This window comes from Cervus canadensis, chromosome X (genome assembly GCF_019320065.1).
Source record: "Cervus canadensis isolate Bull #8, Minnesota chromosome X, ASM1932006v1, whole genome shotgun sequence".
Lineage (NCBI taxonomy): Eukaryota > Metazoa > Chordata > Mammalia > Artiodactyla > Cervidae > Cervus > Cervus canadensis.
The window spans coordinates 22,560,328-22,581,399 of record NC_057419.1 but is presented as its reverse complement, the minus strand read 5'-3'; the positions used below and the strand labels follow the sequence as shown (position 1 = coordinate 22,581,399).

General features: G+C 41.9%; 1 protein-coding gene across 1 annotated transcript; it reads right to left on the bottom strand.

The window, feature by feature from the left end:
- Positions 1-478: 478 nt before the first annotated feature.
- Positions 479-20,767, bottom strand: LOC122435300 (pyruvate dehydrogenase E1 component subunit alpha, somatic form, mitochondrial). Its single transcript, XM_043459378.1, has 11 exons — positions 20,578-20,767; positions 8,158-8,217; positions 7,411-7,584; positions 6,502-6,628; positions 5,699-5,790; positions 4,783-4,875; positions 3,767-3,922; positions 3,482-3,553; positions 2,603-2,670; positions 1,338-1,446; positions 479-917 (listed from the first exon to the last, which is right to left on the bottom strand). The coding sequence occupies exons 1-11, from the start codon at positions 20,632-20,634 to the stop codon at positions 753-755; spliced, it is 1,173 nt and encodes a 390-aa protein (XP_043315313.1). The 5' UTR covers positions 20,635-20,767; the 3' UTR covers positions 479-752.
- Positions 20,768-21,072: the final 305 nt, after the last annotated feature.

Sequence of the window (21,072 nt, the reverse complement as noted above, 5' to 3'; positions counted from 1 at the left end):
GCACACTAACAGGGGTGTGTGTGCACATTAGGGTACACTAGGTGAGCTGCTGGGCACTGCGAGGGACAGGACACTGATCCCCCCACAAGGTGGTGGCAGAGTTGGACAGACATACAAGGAATCGTTTTTCCTTTTGGAAACTGAGTTACAATGAAAGTTGCTCACTTGTGTCCAACTCTTTGTGAGCCCATGGACTATACAGTCCATGGAATTCTCCAGGCCAGAATACTGGAGTGGGTAGCCTTTCCTTTCCCCAAGGGATCTTCCCAACCCAGGGATTGAACCCAGGTCTCCTGCATTGCAGGCGGATTCTTTACCAGCTGAGCCACAAGGGAAGCCCAAGAATACTGGAGTGGGTAGCCTTTCCTTTCTCCAGGGGATCTTCCCGACCCAGGAATCAAACCGGGGTCTCCTACATTGCAGGCAGATTCTTTACCAGCTGAACCACAAGGGAAGCCCTTAGTAACTAAAGTATGTGTTAAAACTAGTATACAACTAAATCAAATAGAACTATTTTAAAGAAATAATTTGGAGGGTTAAGCAAACTATTACCTATTTTAGACCTATAGAACTAAAATAACCTTATGTGTGCAATCACCTCTTTTAATGCAACACCGTACAAACCACATGCAAACACTATCCCAATCTACACACCTTCTCTCTATGGGTTTTCCTCCTTGACAAAGTTGAGAACACAAAGCATTCCTTACACTTGCCGCCAAAGAACTCCCTGAAGGTGTGTGTATCTCGCCTTAACTGATGGACTTAAACTTGATCCACTGGTTTGCACCCCGGACTTCAAAAGGTGGATCGTTGCAGTAGATGTGATAGCCGAGCTCTTCCAAAGGCGGTTCCGGATCAGCAGTAGCGAACTGAGCAGCATCCTCAATTTCTTTTCTCACTTCCACATCAATTTCCTAAAAACCAGATTACAGTTCAAGAGATTTGTTTGAAGATACACCTCTTAGGTACCAAGTAGTTCAACTCTTCTACTAGTACTAGAAGTGTACTTAAGGTGCTATTATGGTAAAAATAACGATCTAGAAAGAAATACTCTGAAGTAGAGACAGAAATATACACCCAGACGAGGGAACATTTAAAAACCTCAAATGTATTTACAGGAAAGAAGTGTGCTATTGGAGTTTAAAAGCTTCATCAAAAAAAAAAAAAAATAAAAGCTTCATCAATATGACTGAGGAATGCCCTGTGAGAATACAGTGTGTACTTTCCCTTTTACTTACCGAGTTCACCTAAGAGTGGCAGCTTTTTGTGTAGAGAAAAACTGCTCAAAATTTGAGACAGACAACTGTGAAAACCCTTTGAGTAAGTGTGTGTACCTTTAATTCTTCAACACTGGCGAGATTGCTGTTCACCATCCTGTCCTTGAGGAGCATGATAGGGTCACTCTTACTTCTAACTTCCTGAATCTCTTCTCGGGTCCGGTAACTGGGGAGGGAACCAGAGTGACAAGTAAGAACAGTTCCAGTAGAGCAGATGGTCTCTGAAACACAGCATCACATCAATACTTAGATCTCCGTAGGAAGGGCAGAATTATACTTCAAAATACAAGAACGCATCCTAACATTCTGTAAGAGCTGCTCTGTCTAAACTCTACAGTGGCAATTCTCTGGGCTTCTCTGGCATTCTGACAACAGGAGCCCAGGTGCTGTCTGCTTCTTTAATCCAGATGTAGGGCATGAAGGTAGTGATGGAGGCTCTAAGTGGGTGAAGCCAGGGGAGATGGTTTTCTGGGGTGATAGCTGTAACCTTGGAGGCGGGAGAATGCTAACCCGGAAAAAAGTGTGCCTTTCCTTTCTCCTTTAAGACCCCAGAGCAGCATGGCTGGCAAAAACCTGGAGAGGAGGTTTTCCAATTCTTGAATGTATAGTTGATCCTTGTCCTACATTATCTGAAATAATACTAAAAGCAAAGGCTCTCCCATTGTTTTTTAAACAGCAGAATTACACAGAGTGCTTTTTCCCATAAAAGTCGTTCTTTATAACATTTTCCCTTAGACCTTCAGCCTACACTCTTAAAGACTTCTTACGGCTTACTTTATCTAAATCTACTCTTTAATTATGCCACACTCCAGGACTGCAGCATTTCATGCTGGAGTTAGGACTTTTGTCACTATTTTTTTTTTTTTGACTCATCTATTTCAACACATGGGATATCCCTTCTGCTACTTGGTCTTGCACCATACCAGCCAGAAGAACATTTTCAAATGGAGGGATATGCCCTGGGAGCATCTGAGGCAATGCCTACAAAAGGTATATGCCCCCAAGTATACTACTGTTACCATCAGACCTGCTTTAGGTAACAATTCGTCACAATTCCTTCCTACAATTGCTTTTTATTGGTACTCATGTTAACATGTACACAATGCATAGTGTAGAAGTTTCCAGAATGCTTTCTAGATTGGAACCAACTTATTATAAAGCACTGTTTTCAGGCTCAGGCTAAACTACTAAATCAGTACATGAAGCCAACTGGTGTCTGGATTCAAAAGTACATTTTGAAATGTTCTTGCTTTTTCATGTAAGTAGTACCACTCTAAGCCCATCTACTTTGGACACCACACACTGTTTTTCCTTTACCCTACCTCACTCCAGGATCGCTCATGCTGTGTCCATGGTAACGGTAAGTCTGCAGCTCCATCAGTATAGGCCCCTTAAACAGAACCCAGTGGAGGTTAGGTGAGACAATGGGCATAGCCTCAAATATACACTCTATCAACTACTCTGATCAGATCTGAGTTGGCAACAATTTCTTCTAAGTTGACTGATTCAGTTATCTCTTCTCATTTCTAATACCTATTTACAGCATCTTTCATCCTCCCTAGTTTTAGGAGGGACTTATTATCTTAGGGGTCTGCTTTCTGGGTTGTGGAACAGTGATTTAGGGAGAATATCCTCCCACCAGTTCAAATAGCAGGTAAGCCTCTTTTTAGGCCAATCTCACTGTTCCCTTCTCCCTCCACTGCTGTAACTGGAAAGGTCAAGATCCTTAGGACTAAAACAATAAGACTACATAATTTAAACATTAATCTATAGAAAACAAACTTATACTGAATGCCTGTTATCTAAGCACAGTTCTGTGCTGGGCACTGTGGGAGTCCCTAATCTCTTCACTCAAGGGGCTTATCATTAAGGTGGGGTGGGGGGGTGTGGAGGCACATAATGAACCAAAAGGCAAAATAGATTGTCACAACAAAGACAGGCAGAATGCTGAGGGAACACTGGAAGAAAAGATTTACCCCAAATGGGGGAAACATGGAATGTTTCCTAGGATGTGAGCTACCAAAACCATGTTATTTATAAAGGGACCCGACTGACTCAAGTGGATCCTGCTTCTATCTTATACACCTCAATTAGCAGCTACCCCTAAATTGCCACAATGGACACAGGAGGCACTTCTTCCAACTTTAAGACACATAAATGCCATTAGAAATCTCTAGCTTAGAGGCCAAAAAAAATCTTACCTTTCCAGATCTACAATAGGCAGCTGCAAATTTTGTGGCCTCCCGGACACACAGGATATCCATTCCATCTACCTGCCAATAAGTAGGAAAGATTTCAACACCACATTGTAAATCAACTATACTTCATAGAAGTTCAAAGATAAAAAGGGGAGAGCTTAACTCCAACTGCCTAAAATAGTTTTCTTTTCCTATGACCTGTTCATCCACTAAGAAAATAGAACGCTTCCTTTGATGTGAGCCATCGGGCCAAGAGTGCCGCCCCAGCTGTACCACAGGTGTCCTTACCCTCAGCCCAGGAATAAAGTCGCCTCTCTTATAGTAATCAGTGCTGGCTGCTGCTCTCTCCACAGATGTTCCCATCCCATAGCGGTTATTCTCACAGATGAAAATACAAGGCAATTTCCACAAAGCTGCCATATTGTAAGCTTCGAATATCTGACCCTGGAAGTACAAATAAAAAGTTCAAGTGGTTTTATTGTGCTGTCCTGGAAGTACAAATAAAAAGTTCAAGTGGTTTCACTGTGCTGTTTTTCTCTCAACTTCATCATCCCCAAAAGCCACTGCTCTACCCAGCAAGAGAAAGCTCTCATAAAAGATGAAATGCCTCACCTACAACCCAGATTCTGAGGCAAAGAAGTGTGTGTGTGTGTGTGTGTGTGTGTTGCAGCAAACTCATCTCTTTTTGCACCTAAGGAAGTGACAAATCAAATACTTCTACTTTCTTCTATGGGGCTGACACAGTAGTATAGAGTACACTGGAAAAGACCAACATGTAGAAATGTACTGCAGCTACCTAGTTTTTGGGGTTTATGCTCGATTATAAATCCTATGAGACCCTCTGGATAACCAGTGTCTGAGAATCAGCATCCAGAGCAAGGCCTCACAGCATGTCGGCCACAGACCGGTGATTACTCAGACCATGACAAAGAGTAGGAAGAGTCAGGGCTCAAAAACTATGAGAGGAGTCTGAAAATGCCTTGGCATTCAAGAGAATGAGTCTGCACATCACAGTACTGGTTTAGGAGTTGGTTTGCAAAGGGTTACAATGTAAACCAGTCCTTCACCACAGAGTCTGTGGAGCACTGACATAGAACAAAGGTGTGCATCCTCTTAAGAGTACACCCATACAAATCACTGACAGTGCCAAGATGTAAATCTTTAATGTGGCCACAAAACCAAATTTTAGCCTACCATATAAATGGCCGTTTCAACCAGTAATTGATACACTGCTTGGCCACAAACTGAACTATGAATATTCAACACTTTGGACACGACTGCGAAGTTAAGAGGCACTTACTCACCTGATTAGCAGCGCCATCACCATACAAAGTCAAACAGACCTCGTCTTTTCCATTATACTTACAGGCCAGAGCAATCCCAGCTCCCAGGGGCACCTAATATTGAGGACAAGCAAGAAAGGAACCACAGAAATCCATGAGGGAAGAAATAATGCTATGAACGTTAGCTCCTGACCAGAACATGAGATAGAAATGACATGGTCCCTACAAACTCTTCCCTACCCAACCCTATCTCTGCTTACCCCACCCCCAAAATTGTAAACTGGCAAAGTAACACAAGTAACTGCTATTGTATTATTGTATTCTATTTCAACCATTAAGCAATAACATTTCTACATTGAAAGTTTCAACTATCAATCCTAAAAGCACCCACCCAGCAAACCAAGGGTTAAAAAAAATACCTCAAACAACAAAACCCCAGATGCTAAAACCTTAATATATTAGAAAATAAACTTAACAATCTAGATATGATTTTATAGCTCTACTTGTTCATTATTTACTAACTGACGAGAACGAAGAGAACGGCACCACCACAGAAGCTGGCTTCAGCTTCGCACTAGGCCCTTAAGACCCTGAGCTCCACCTCTCCGGTGCCGTTCACCGCAGCAGGGAGAGGGCTGTGGCCAGGAGGTGTGGCCACGCGGCTAGGTACTAATAGCAACTCAAAGACAGAGGCGGGGCGCCACTGCTAGAGGCTCTTGCTTACTTGTAAGACAGCAAATACCTAGAAAGGAAAATCTTTAAATCATTGTCCAATTCTGTTAAATGGCCCAATAATAGAGTATGAAAGCAACAGGTCGTTTAAAACACATCATGCCCCCCAAGTACTTCAGAGAGACATCCTCCGGGGTACAAAATATTGCAAAGATGTGGGCTAGGGCCCAACCCAGGAAATGATGCAATCCCAGTCCTCAGCTACCTGAGCTCCCACGATGCCATTGCCTCCGTAGAAATTCTTGGCGTACATATGCATCGATCCTCCTTTTCCTTTAGCACAACCACCTCTTCGTCCTATACATGGCAGCACACAAACGTGACATATCAAACACCAAACATAGAAAACAAAACCACACCGCGAGTATTTGTGCCGGCTTGACCGTGAGAAATCAAGAGACCAACTCGACTATATAACCACATGTCCTTCAAAGTAAATATAGAGTCCTCCTTGTCTCCTGGCCCTTTTATAAGGAAGGTTAGACCAGTCCCATAAATCTTTCCAGCTCTCAAATCACCAAGTTTTCTTTAGATGTTAATGTGGTATTCTAGACGTTTTTTTTTTTTTTTCCCCCCACTAAAAACATCTTCCAATTTCTCCTACATTGGTGTACAAGTCAAGGGGGACAAAGGTACAATAAGAAGACTTCTACAATTTCATTTCTACACAATGAAATACTTATACTCAATTTACTTTCTCTGGCTACTAGATTTCTGTTGGCATGCTTGAGTGATAAACACTACTCTGATTTTATGGAGCTGACCTTTTTACCCAAGAGGCCAGATAACCTCAAAAATGGTCAGTTTACTCAAAAATATGATAGAGGTACCAGAGCACCCAAAGGGAGAGGTTATTTTTTTCCTGGTTTCTCAGCTTTTTAAAAAAAAAAAATCAAAAAGGTTTTAATTTTTAAAAAGTTTTAATGTTATCTTATAAACAGCATCTTTTCTTGGAGATTTGAAAACTTAATTCACTCAATTCCCCGTTTTTGTAAGTTAATAGCAAACCTGTAAGCTCTGCGAGAATCTCCCGAACAGAGAGTCCACGGGTAAAGGTAAAGCCATGAGCCCGGTAGGCTGTGATCAGATGGTCTGTGGGGTTGATGCCAGCCTCCAGGCCTACACAACAAGCTTCCTGCATTCAAGGAAGAAGCATCAGTGAGTCAATACAGTACACATTTCTAGTTAACAGGCTTCCTTGACTATTATGAAACACTTGGCCTAGAACGCATTCATAACCAAGACAAGTAGCTCCTTTTTCACCAGAAAAAAGGGTAAAGGCCAAGCCACAGCCATAAACTGGCAATCCACAGATATGCTGTTTCTTTTAAGCCTGTACGGCGACTTGAGAAAATCCTGCATCAGATGTCTACATCAAAACATTGGTGGAATTTCACATGAAAATGGAGACTTCTGTCTTCTCTCGAAGACAAACAATAGGAAACATTAGCCCTGTATTTTCACATGGCACCAACTGGCTGGTATCATTATGACTTATCCTGCAGGTGGGACCTGTCTGTTCCAGTTCACCACCAATTCCTGTCACCATTCTCAACTCTTCATATAACTGGCAGCCTTCACTCATTTATTCTACCTAATTGGTCCCTGGTAGGCATTTGGTTTTGTAAACCTTGTCCAAAACCCACAAAACAAACAAACAAAAAACCAAAAACCCTTTTCTCCAAAAGTATATCCAGTGCAGGTGATTGTAATGCCATAGTGGAATAGGAAATCAGCAGTGTGATACATGACTAAATTCTTTAGCAGAACCATCCTAGCAGGTCTCCGCAGTTTCATTTTTGTTCTAAAATACCAGCCTCAAATCCTTCAGACAAGTAATGTAGGGTAACAGCCAAAAAACACATACTATACTTAAATTCCAAAGTAACATAGCTTTCTTATAAAACTACCACTCACCTGACCATCACACAAGTGACAGAAACCACGAATAATTTTCTGTTTATACAGCTGATCTGCTTTTAACTCCATTCGGCGAACGGTCTGCATCATCCTGTAGTATTTGAGCCCGTCCTCCCTGGTAAGCACTGTAGTAACAGGAGGGCCCTCTTCCAGCCGGTGAAGATCACATTTCTGAAATGAAATCAGACAATTACTCCTCAGTCACTACAGTGTAAATATTGCCAACCCATTCTAAGCTGTAACTCAAAATAGTTAAATATTTACAGTCTTTACTGTTTTTTAACTTGAACACCAGCAGAGAAGCATATCAGAAAGGCTGCACATTGCTTCTGATTCCTTCTTATAACTCACTGTGCAATGAAATGGGGTTTTGGAAGAAGGAAATATTTAATGACTTTCATTGAAAACCTCTAGGTCAACTGAGTTATAGGTTCAAGGACAAACTTTCAAAGAATCATTCTAAGAATCTTCTTATTCAAACTTTTTACCAAATTACATTTTAAATCTTAGAGTAGGTCTTTAATTTTTTTTAGCTTGAGCTCCTGCTCCAAACTACCAACAAGCTGCTAGACAAAAGGAGTAAATTCTAATTTTTGCTGAACTCCTCTGCATCTTTGATTCTAGAACACTTGGAATGAGATGGTGAAAAAGCATGATTATCAAAATGCTCTATCACAAAGGTAAAAGTACACATCAACGTCTACCTGTGGAAAAAATTTCAAAAGAAAGCAAAAGACCTCTTACCTTAATTTCGAAAGTAGCATCATTTGCAAAATGACGGGATGCCACCAGCACTCTGCTTGCCTTGAAAGATCAAAACACACAAGTATATGAGTACTTTTCACTGTCTGGTTGTTTTTTGAGTTATTATTCTCACTAATCGACCATTAGGACAGAGCCCCAGAACTCGAGAGCCTGACACATTCATGGGCTTTATCTTCCATGCTGGTCACGGTGTCAGGACCCTTTCTTCCAAAATGCTTTGGCCAAGGAGACACGACTGTACCCACATCTGAAGGCGAGCAGCAGAGAGAGAAAGGGCGCAAAACCCAGACCCATCGAGTTTGTCACTTTGTTTTCAAAGAAATTAGTGAAAATATAATGAGGCTAATGGAGAACTTGAAGAGACTAGATGATCTGTGGGATGTGTTTATTTATGCTATTCTTAGTCATAACTAGATATATTGGGCAACCTAAAGCTTTACTTTCAGAACTGTCCTTCACATAAACCCATGTTTCAATTCCTGTCTCAGGAAAATCACTTCTGTATAAAAGAGTACTATAAGAAAAATATTTTAAACTACTCAAAGCATTAGATAAACACCTCAGTGAGAAAAGTGAAAATCGCTCAGTTGTATCAGACTCTTTGCAACCCCACGGGCCGTAGCCTGCCAGACTCCTCTGTTCATGGAATTCTCCAGGCCAGAATACTGGAGTGAGTAGCCTTTCCCTTCCCCAGGGGATCTTCCCAACCCAGGGATCAAACCCAGGCAGATTCTTTACTGACTGAGCGACCACAGAAGCCCTTTTAGCAAGAAAGGTACAAGAGAAAAGAAAAGATACTCAGCATTTTCTGACTTAAGAAAACAAAAGATCTGAAGGATGTTTTATGATTTGAACAGACAGAGGCTCCTCCTGAAGCACCAGAAGGAAGATGTTCTCTAAACAGTAACCCCACCCCCCTTTTTAAATAATAAATGATCCTCATTTATTACTAGGGAAAAAAACAGATTAGCCACCTGTTTTTTCACTGGGTGAAATTGTGTCAGAAATGCCTTGTTCTGAGGTTGAGCTCTTGCTAGATCAAGCAATGTGACCTATGTGCGACTTGGACCACTACTTGGGCTCAAAACAGGTCTCGGAGCTGGTGTCATTGACTTATGTCATTTGGTATGCACATTAGTGGCATCTGTATTTTAACCTCAATTCCCATTGCTACATAGGTCTGAGGTTTAGAAGGGCATCTGAGTTGAGGGGTGGGACATGCAATGAGTTTTCACTGAAACTTTCTCTTAGACATGAGTCTGAGTAAACTCCGGGAGTTGTGATGGACAGGGAGACCTGGTGTGCTGCCGTCCATGGGGTTGCAAAGAGTTGGACATGACTGAGCGGCTGAACTGACCTGAGTTGCCCAAAGCCATAGAGCACTTAAATGTTGGGGCTGGGGTACAAACCTAGTAAATCTGGCTCCAAGGTCTGTTACCTCACCCCCGTGAGCTAACTCCTCAAGCCCACACCACTGCAAGAGAAGTCCCAGTGGTCTCTTCTTGATGTTCAAGGGGCTGTCAATGCTTGAGGGCAGGGGCAAGCTGGGAGAAATGTTTCCTTTTCACTCTTTCACTCTGCTCACAGAAAAAGTACTCTATGTGATGGCTAAGGTCCAGGTTAGATCACAAATATTTAATCAGTTAGTACTATTTTAGCCACATTCTGCCACATGACATATATGTAAACAAACACTTCTCATGCAGAATTGAAGCACATTCTTCAGATCCCACAAAAGCACTTGTGATATGTTCACAGTGTCCTCTTACCATCCAACCTGTAACACTGGACTTGATCTTGGTGAGAAGGGATAAGGTTGATCTGCTAAGTGTACAAGCCAGAAGGCAGAAAGCTATTGCTTACTTATCTCTATATCCATCAGTATACCACAATCCAATAAAGTCAATAAAGACAATGAAATTGCTAGAAGTGAAAATGCTAGAAATAAATGTTTCAGACAAGTTGGGGATAAAGACAGTTCATTAAAATACCTAAGAATAAGTGGAAAAAAAATTGAGAAACTTGCAGGGGGAGGCGGGGGGACTCTCTGTCCCCTTCTGATGTCTATGTCAGAAGCTTTCTCCTTTTTCACTGTAATAGAACTTCTGCCACACAAAAGCTCTGAATAATCAAGCCTGGTCCCTAATCCTGAAGCTAAATCTTCTTTGGAGATCACTAATCTGACACACTGTTCACCATAAGCAATCAACTTGGGGGCTTGTCTGGGATCTTCAAGACAAACTTTCAGCTTTTCAACCTCCTCATCAGTGAAAGGATTCACATGGTGGGTTCCTCTGCTTCAAGGAAAGGACTTTGTTCAACTCTGCAAATACCTTCACCAACAACAATCATATGTGATACCCCTTCTTGATCTGATGACATTTAACAATCCTAAGATGGACTGGTATAACACACTGTACCTTAACTATGGACATAATGTGACTTTTAATTTTTACTATGTTTTAACTTGGTTTAATGACTATTTTGCCTTACATCTGTAACTGTATAACGGGGTTTGTTTCTAGCTGTCTGAAAGCTTTTAGGTTACAAATAATTGTTCATACCCCCACAATTTCTACAGCCTCCTCCAACTATTACTTGGGGCCCCTGGATCAGAAACCCTCAATATGAGCATTAGGAGAATATGTTGCCTCAACAATTTAGGGTCTGTCTGCCTCCCTTACCAGCTCGAAGAAGTTATGAAATGAGAATGCCACCCCTTTCCCTTGGCAACATAATTCTCCTAAAAGAAAAAGGGGGGAATGAGAGAGCTAATTCTTAGGTAGGTTGATAAGGAGTCTAGGGCCCTCAAGGAGGAAGGGGTCCAGGGCTTTCAAGGAGGAGAAAAGAACAAACCATTTTTTCTACATTGCTTTGTCTTAGTCACATAAGAGACTTCCCTAGTGGCTCAGACGGTAAAGTGTCTGCCTACAACACAGGAAACCCAGGTTCGATCCCTGGGTGGGGAAGATCCTCTGGAGAAGGAAATGGCAACCCACTCCAGTACTCTTGCCTGGAAAATCCCAGGGACTGAGGAGCCTGGTAGGCTACAGTCCATGGGTCGCATGAGTCAGACAAGACTGAGCCACTTCACTTACTTAGTCACATAAGACATTTTTCTTAAACTCTGAGTTGTTATGACAATAATCTTGAAGACTAACTTTCTTTCAGCCCAGAGCTAATGATTACAAAACAAAACAACACATCTTGCTCAAGGGTGTTTTTTTTCTTTAAGATGTAAGATGCGGTACTAATGATTATATAACAAGATGTATCTTGCTCAAGGACATGTTTCATATAATAACAATGTATCTTGCTCAAGAATATGTTTCTCCTTGTAACAGGAACTTTCTACTAATCTTATCTTATGTGGGAGTGGGGCTGGTAAGACCTTTCTATAGTTAGTTCTAATCTTGTTAATTTAAGATGTATGTTGTGGGAGTGGGTCTGGTAAAAGTATATAAGGCCTTGCTAAGACTATCAAGAAGGGGCACTCTCTGTCCCCTCTTCTGATGTCTATGTGTCTCTGTCAGAAACTTTCTCTGTCCTTTTTCAATGTAATAAAACTTCTGCCAGACACACAAAAAATTGAGAAACTTGGGAATTTTCTCAAACCCTTCCAAAAGACTGAAGAGGAAGGAACACCTCCAAGCACATTCTAGGAAGCCACCATCACCCTGATACCAAAACCATACAAAGATATCATCAAAAAAGAAAATTACAGGCCAGTATCTCTGATGAATATAGACACCAAAATTCTCAACTTATTAGCAAACCAAATCCAACAACACATAAAAAAAATCATACACCATCACAAGTGGTGAATCCCAGATTCATAAGGATGGTTCACCATATGCAATCAATGTAATACACCACATTAATAAAAGTCAGAAACCACGTGATCATCTCAATAGATGCAGAGAAAGCATCCAACAAAATTCAAACCCCCCCCCAGAGCCTCTTATACAGAGTGAAGTAATAAGTCAGAAAGCAAAAACAAGTATCATATATTACTCCATATATATGACATCTAGAAAAATGGTACTGATGAACCTGGTAGAGAACGGACTTGTGGACACAGTGGGGGAAGGTGAAGGTGGGACAAATTTCAGAAAGGAGCATTGAAGTATATACACAACCATGTGTAAAATAGAGGGAAATTGTAAATAACATGGGGGAGCCCAGCCTGGCACTCTATGATGACCTAAAGGGGTGGGATGGGAGGAGGGGAGGGAGGGAAGGGATAGATATATGACTGATTCACGCTTTCGTACAGCAGAAACCAACACACTATAAAGCAATTTTCCACCAATTAAACAACTTTTTAAAAATTCAACATCCATTCATGATAAAAACTCTTACAAAGTGGATATACAGGGAACATATTTCAAAATAGTAAAAGCTATTTATTAATAGCCAATATTAACACTGAATGGTGAAAAGTTGAAAGCCTTCCTGCTAAAATCTGGAACAAGACAAGGATGGTCACTAGCACCACTTCTCTTCAATGTAGTATTGGAAGTTCTAGCCACAGCAATCAAACAAGAACAAGAAATAAAAGGTATCCAAATTGAAAGGGAAGAGATAAAATGATCATTATATGCAAATGACATGCTGCTATATATAGAAAACTCTGAGGACTCCACACAAAAACTAAGAAAAGTGATAACCAAATTCAGCAAGGTAGGCAGATACAAGACTAACATGCAGAAATCTGTTCCATTTCTTTACACTAAAAATGAAATATCAGAAAGAGAATGTAAAAATAAATAACAGTATCTCTTAAAAACTAAAATTCCAAGGAATAAACCTATGAAGACCTACAAGACTTTCTAGAACTAACACACACACACACACACAAAGATGTCCTTTTTATCATAGGAGAATGGAATGCAAAAGTAGGAAGTCAAGAGATACCAGGAGTAACAGGCAAGTTTGGCTTTGGAGTACAAAATGAAGCAGGGTAAAGGCTAACAGAGTTTTGCCAAGAGAACACACTGGTCACAGCAAACAACCTCTTCCAGCAATACGAGATGACTCTACCCATGGACATCACCAGATGGTCAATACCGAAATCAGATTGGTTATATTCTTTGCAGCCAAAGATGGAGAAGCTCTATACAGGCAGCAAAAACAAGACCAGGAGCTGACTGTGGCTCAGATCATGAACTCCTTATTGCAAAATTCTGACTTAAATTGAAGAAAGTAGGGAAAACCACTAGACCATTCAGGTATGACCTAAATCAAATCCCTTATAATTATACAGTGGAAGTAACAAAGAGATTCAACGGATTAGATTTGATAGACAGTGTGCCTGAAGAGCTATGGATGGAGGTTCTTAACACTGCACTGGGAAGACCCAGAGGAATCGGGTGGAGAGGGAGGTGGGGGAGGGATCATGTAACTCTATGGCTGATTCATATCAATGTATGACAAAACCCACTGAAATGTTGTGAAGTAATTAGCCTCCAACTAATAAAAAAATAAATAAAAAAAAAACACACTGTACAGAAGGCGGTGATCAAAACCATACTCAAGAAAAAGAAATACAAAAAGGCAAAATGGTTGTCTGAGGAGGGCTTACGAACAGCTGACAAAAGGACTGAAGCGAAAAGCAAAAGAGAAAAGGAAAGTTATACCCATCTGAATGCAAAATTCCAAAGAATAGCAAGGAGAGATAAGAAAGCCTTCTTAAGTGAACAACACATATAAATAGAGGAAAATAGAATGGGAAAGATTAGACATCTCCTCAAGAAAATCAGACATACCAAGGGAACATTTCATGCAAAGACACAATAAAGGACAGAAATGGCATGAACTGAACAAAAGCAGAAGATATTAAGAAGAGGTGGCAAGAATACACAGAAGAGCTGTACAAAAAAGATCTTCATGACCCAGATAACCATGATGGTGTGATCACTCACCTAGAGCCAGACATCCTGGAATGCAAAGTCACGTGGGCCTTAAGAAGCATCACTATGAACAAAACTATTGATGGTGATAGAATTCCAGCTGAGCTATTTCAAATCCTCAAAAATAATGCTGTGAAAATGCTGCACTCAATATGCCAGCAAATTTGGAAAACTCAGCAGTGGCCACATGACTGAAAAAGGTCAGATGTCATCCCAATCCCAAACAGGGGCAATGCCAAAGAAGGTTCAAACTACCTCACAATAGCACTCATTTCACATGCTAGCAAGGTAATTCTCAAAATCCTTCAGGTTAGGCTTCAATAGTAAGTGAACCAAGAAACTTCCAGATGTACAAGCTGGATTCAGAAAAGGCAAAGGAACCAGAGATCAAATTGCCAACATTTGTTGGAACATAGAGAAACCAAGGAAATTTCAAATAAACATCTTCTTCTGCTTCATTGACTACGCTAAAGCCTTTGACTGTGTGGATCACAACAAACTGCGGAAAATTCTTAAAAGAGATGGGAATACCAGACCACCTTACCTGCCTCCTGAGAACTCTGTATGTCAAGAGGTCAAGAAGCAACAGTTAGACTTGAACATGGAACAACGAACTGGTTTAAAACTGGGAGCCAAGACTCTATATTGTTACCCTACTTATTTAACTTAGATGCAAAGTACATCATGCAAAATGCCCAGCTGGATGAATCACAAGGGAGACATATCAACAACCTGGGATATGCAGATGACACCACCTCAATGGCAGAAAGGGAAAAGGAACTTTAAGCCTCTTGATGAAGGTGAAAGAGGAGAGTGAAAAAGTTGGCTTAAAACTCAAGATTCAAAAAACTAAGATCATGGCATCCGGTCCCATCACCTCATGGCAAATAGATAGGGAAACAATGGAAGTTGTGACAGATTTTATATGCTTGGGCTCCAAAATCACTGTGGATGGTAACTGCAGTCGAGATTAAAAGACGCTGCTCCTTGGAAGAAAAGCAATGACAAACCTAGACAGTGTATTAAAAAGTAGAGACATTACTTTGCCAACAACGTTCCATATAGTCAAAGCTATGGTTTTCCAGTAGTCACGTATGGATGTGAGAGTTGGACCATGAAGGCTGAGTGCTGAAGAACTGATGCTTTCAAACTAGGAGGCTGGAGAAGACTCCTGAGAGTCCCTTGGACAGCAAGGAGACCAAATCAGTCAATCCTAAAGGAAATCAACCCTAAATATTCATTGGAAGGACTGAAGCTTCCAGCTGAAGCTCCAATACTTTGGCCCCCTGATGTGAAGAGCCGACTCCCTGGAAAACACCCTGATGCTGGGAAAGACCGAGGGCAGGAGGAGAAGTGCATGAGATGGCTGGATGGCATCATTGACTCAATGGACATGAGTCTGAGCAAACTCCAGGAGGTAGTGAAGGACAGGGAAGCCTGGCATGCTGCAGTCCATGGGGTCTCAAAGAGTCAGACACAACTAAGCAACTGAACACAAAACCTGACCAAGGAGGTGAAAGATACACTGACCACTACAAAACACTAATAAAGGGAACCAAAGATTATTCAAAGAAATGAAAGAATATCCCATGCCCCTGAAATGGAGGAATTACTATTACTAAACTGGCCATACAACAAAAAGCAACCTACTGCAAAAGTCTATCAAATTACCTATGAAATTTTTCACAGAACTAGAATGACGAATCCAAAATTTTATATGGAACCATTAAAGACCCAGCATTACCAAAGCAATCCTAAGCGAGCAAGGGGGGGGACCAAAGCAGGACATTTAACTCTCCCAGCTATAGTAATCAAAACAGTGTAGTACTGGCACAAAAACAGACATACAGATCAATGGAAGAGAACAGAGAACCCAGAAAGAGACCAACACACCTATGGTCGACTCATCTTTGACAAAGGAGGCAAGAATATAAAATGGGACCAAAACAGTCTCTTCAGCAAGTGGTGCTGGAAAAGTTGGACAGCTGCATGCAAATCGATGAAATTAGAACACACCCTCACACAATGCATAAAAATAAAGTCAAAATGTCTTAAAGGACTTAAACATGGGCTTCCTTGGTGGTCCAGTGGTTAAGAATCCACCTGCCATGGCAGGGGACACAGATTCAACCCAGGTCTGTCTGGGAAGATTCCACACGCTGTGGGGCAACTAAGCCCGTGCATCACACCTACTGAGCCTGTGCTACTGAGCACTGAAGCCCACACATCTTCTGGCCTGTGTTCCTCAACAAGAGAAGCCATCGTGACGAGAAGCATGTGAACTGCAACCAGACTGCCCCCCACTCACAGCAACTAGAGAAAGCCCAGGCATAGCAATGAAGACCTAGCACAGCCAAAACTAAATAAATTAAAACTTAAAAAGAGAGAGAGGCTTAAACATAACACATGACAACATAAAACTCCGGAAAGAAGGCATAGGTCAAACATTCTGACATAAATTGTAAAACATTCTAACATAAATCATACCCATGTTTTCTTAGGTCTCTATCCCAAGGCAATAGAAACAAAAACAAAAATAAACAAATGGTACCTATTCACACTTACAAGCTTTTACACAGCAAAGGAGACCATAAAAAAGACCAAAGGGATGGGAGAAAGCATTTGCAAATGACGCGACCAACAAGGGCTTCATTTCCAACAGATACAAACAGCTCATACAACAACAAAAAAACAACCCAACTGAAAAGCAGGCAAAAGACCTTAATAGACATTTCTCCAGGGAAGACATACAGTAGGCACATGAAAAGATGCTCAACATCACTCATTAGAGACACGCAAATCAAAACAATAAGGTACAACGAAGTACCACCTCACACCGGTCAGAATGGCCATCACTAAAAAATCTACAAATGCTGGAGAGGGTGTAGAGACAAGAGAACTCCCCTACACTGTTGATGGGAATGTGAGCTGATGCAGCCACTGTGGAAAACATGGAGGTTCCTCCGAAAAGTAAAAATAGAACTATATGATCTAGCCTCCTGGTGGCTCAGCAGTAAGAATCCACCGGCAATGCGGGAGACCTGATTTCGATCCCTGGGTTGGAAAGATACCCTGGAGAAGGTAACAGCTACCCACTCCAGTATTCTGGCCTGGAGAATTCCATGAACTGTATAGTCCATGCGGTTGCAAACAGTCAGACACAACTGAGCAACTTTCACTTTCATATGATCTAGCAATCCTACTCCTGGGCATATACCTGGAAAAATTATAATTCAAAAAGATTCATGCACTCCTATGTTCATAGCAAGAGCCAAGTCATGGAATCAATTTAAATGTTCATCAACAGATGAATGGATACAGATGTGGTACATACATAGAGCAGAATACTACTCAGCCATAAAAAAGAACAAAATAACGCCACTTGCAGCAACATGGATGCAACGAGAGATGATCGAAGTGAAGTAAGTCACAAAAAGAGAGACAAACACCATATGATTGCATTTATATGTGCAATCTAAAATATCACACAAATGAACCTATCTGCAAAACAGAAATAAACTCACAGATACAGAGAACAGACGTGTGATTGCCAAGGGGGAGGGAGAGAGATGGATTGGGAAGTCTGAGATTAGTAAATGCAAACTAAGACATTTAGACTGGATAAACAACAAGGTCCTACTTGATAGCACAGGGGACAATACTCAATCTCCTGGGATAAATCATACTAGAAAAGAATATTTTAAAAGAATGTATATATGTATGTAACTTAGTCAATTTGCTGTACAGCAGAAATTAGCACAACACTGAAATAAGCACTCTGAAAACTCAACCTCATTCGAAGATGAAATCACAGGTACTTAAGCATCTTAAGTAACTTCAGTTACACTGGACTCTCTGCTTTCATTTTATTTTATTTATTTATTTATTTCATTTATTTTTATTAGTTGGAGGTTAATTAAGACTCAACTTTCTGTAGCAGGTGCAAGCATTCAGTTTCTGAAAGTTCTGGTGGATTGGCTGAAAGGAGGCAATGAATTAAATTACTACTTTGTTTATTAAATTACTACTACTTCACACAATCATTTTGTTAAACAATAAGTTCCTTAAATGTGTTTGAGTCACTTATGCTTGAGTAACAAGCTGGCTGTCGTCTGTCTTCATAGGACTCACATCCGATGTGCTGACTTAAGTGTTAAACCCAGAATACTAGGAATCTGCCACACCGGTTCATGGAACAAGAAACATGTCTAGTCCATGACCTACGAGTTTTAAGTGTTTTTTCCTTCACCTAACAATGATATTTTTAGCATTAAAAGGAATAGGTTAAAAACAGAATGTCTGTGATGATTTTAAACCAAACACTGAACTCTCTAAGTAGCCTGTGGTAACACATCTGAAACCTGACAGATGAATAAGCACACTGGACCCAAGAGCCCAAAATGCACTGAGCACTCTGGGAACCTTTCATGATTACTACCGTTTACAGAAATGCTGGTTAGCTGACTTGCTTTGTTGCAGGGAGTGGGAGCTATTAAACAAAATTTCAGCTCACCCACAATCCAGGGTTAATAGAGAATTCTTAAAATATTTGTATCTGGGCCTTAGTATACTTAACAGCACAAGGGCAGGCAACCAAAAAAAAAAAAAAAAACCATGCAAAACAGCCAAAAAGAAGGGCAGCTCAAAGAACCATAACTCCTTCACTGTCTCTCATCCTCAACAAAAAAGTTAAAAAAATTATTTTTACTTAAATAAAAGAGATAGAAATGCTCTGCACAGTAATCAAATTCTGCCATAATAATCTTTTCTCTCAATTAGAATTTCTGACTAAATAAAGTTATACTCCATTCTTGTTTTATCCCGTTAGCAGATCATTGTAAGCCAGATTGGATTTGTTTGATTTAAGCTGTATTATATGATTTTTGAAAAGGCCAAAGTTTTTATTGAGGTGAAGATGAAGTGCCATTTGCTTTTCATGCCAACATATTGCCAGAAAACAAAAACCCAACCAAGAGTACTTCGGACAGTTGAGGGAATGAGGCTCTGATTTTCAACAATGACTTCTCTCTGCTTTTAGGGACACAGAGGTGACAGTAATTTGAAAACTCACGAATTTTCTTTTCCTGTAGAAAATCATCGATTCAATCAAAGTTTTTCTTCTTTAATGTAATCCTTTAAATGTAATACAGGACTAGGTCTGCATTATGTTATATACAAAATACATGTATAACATTATATACCTCTATCATGTTGAAAACACGTTTCTGTTACCTACATTCAACTAAAAATTGATGCTATGGACATTAACTAGCCAAGGCACACACGAAGAGCTCAATAAATGTTGGGTATGTCATGTGTACAGGGAGAAATAAAGAACAGTGGAACCTGGCTGTCCTTCAACTTACATGCTACTAAGGAGTAATCCATTACAAGCTTTGTATCTGTCAGTCAATAGCATTCCTAGAGGGGTACCCTTTCTACCTTTTCAAACTCCCTTCCCATACCAAGCAGAGTTGCCAAAGTCTTGGGAGAGTTACTAGAGCCAGAATTCCAAGTCTTGGCTGAAGTTATACCAAGTAACACTACCCCCAGTGCCTAGAGGTCAAAGTGCTCCAAGATTAGTCTAGGCATATCTAAACCCCGGAGCCACAAATAACCTCTAACCTCACCCTCCCAAGCACCACGGCCGTTTCTTTCAGCTACTTTTACCCTAAGAGCAGGTGTGTAAGGGACAGAGCGTCTCACTCTGGGTTCCGCTTGAGGGCTCCTGAACTGACTGCCAAGAAAAGCTCAAGGTTGAGGAAGACGAAACGGTAGGAGGCGTGTTTCTGCGGACACTAACCCTGCGTGAATCCTCCAGAGACCAGCACTGGTGATCAACAGGTGTACACCAAACTGGGCACTCAGTAACAATATGTAACAGACACCAACTACTATGTAACAAGCGCTAAAGGGACAGGTCTGCATACTTGTCACTCGTTTAAGCCTCACAGCCACCCCACGGGGTAAGTACTCTCAATCCCGTTTCATTCAGAGATAAGGAAACTGAGCACCGACATGTTTCAGAAAGGACAAAACCAAAAAACTCTTGCCCAAGGTCACAGGATAAGCAAATGGTGAAACTTCTGACTGAACGGGGCCACTCAGTCTCCGGATTCAAGAGAAACAAAGTTACGAAGTTTGTAAATGAGTGGGCCGGGAAGAGGCAGTCAACTGTACACTCGAGGAAGCCCAAGTGCCTCCTTTTCTGACTGTAGTAAGCGAACGCGCCCTTCCGGGGCGATTCAACTAGCCCGACAGCGGCAGCCGCGGCTAGCCGCCACGCGGAGCTTGTAAAACGCCCCCTCCCCCGGGTCGGCGCCAGACGCCGAACCATCGCTACTCTCGCGACCAGGAGTACAGCGCAAGACGTGGAAACGGAACAAAGGCCCGCGGCTGCACGAGGCCCTGCCCACGGAGCCCACGCGCCCTGCCCTCTGCCGTCCTCCAGTCTCGCGCCCACCCCGAGTCGTTCACGCCGCCTCACCGGCTTCTGGGCGACGCCCGACAACACGCGAGAGACGGCGGCGAGCATCTTCCTCATGGAGCGCAGGCAGTGGCTGCAGCTGCGAACCTCCAACGAGCCGAGGAGTGCAGCGCAGGTGTCTCCAAGTCTCCTTCAGGTGCCCTGAGCGGACACTTCCACTTAACGGCGGCGCGACGCGACGGAGAGACGTCATGCGCCGCGCCCGGCCTCAAGCCAACCAGGACGGTTTCCAGGGTGTGCCCCGCCCACCCGAGGGAACGGCGGCCGGCCATTGGGTGTCAGAGCCACAGGCCACGACTGAGCGATACTTGTGTCACCACGCCGCTGACGGGTGAGGCGCCGTAGACCTCAGGGCGCCTGCGTGGGAAAGTGAGGCCACACTTTCAGGCTGAGGAGTGGCGGGGGTGGGAACTAGTTTTCGTACCCAGCTTAAGCCACGCACGATGGATACCGTGCAAAGCGAATCTTACTGGGCATCCAACCCTGCTGGTGCTG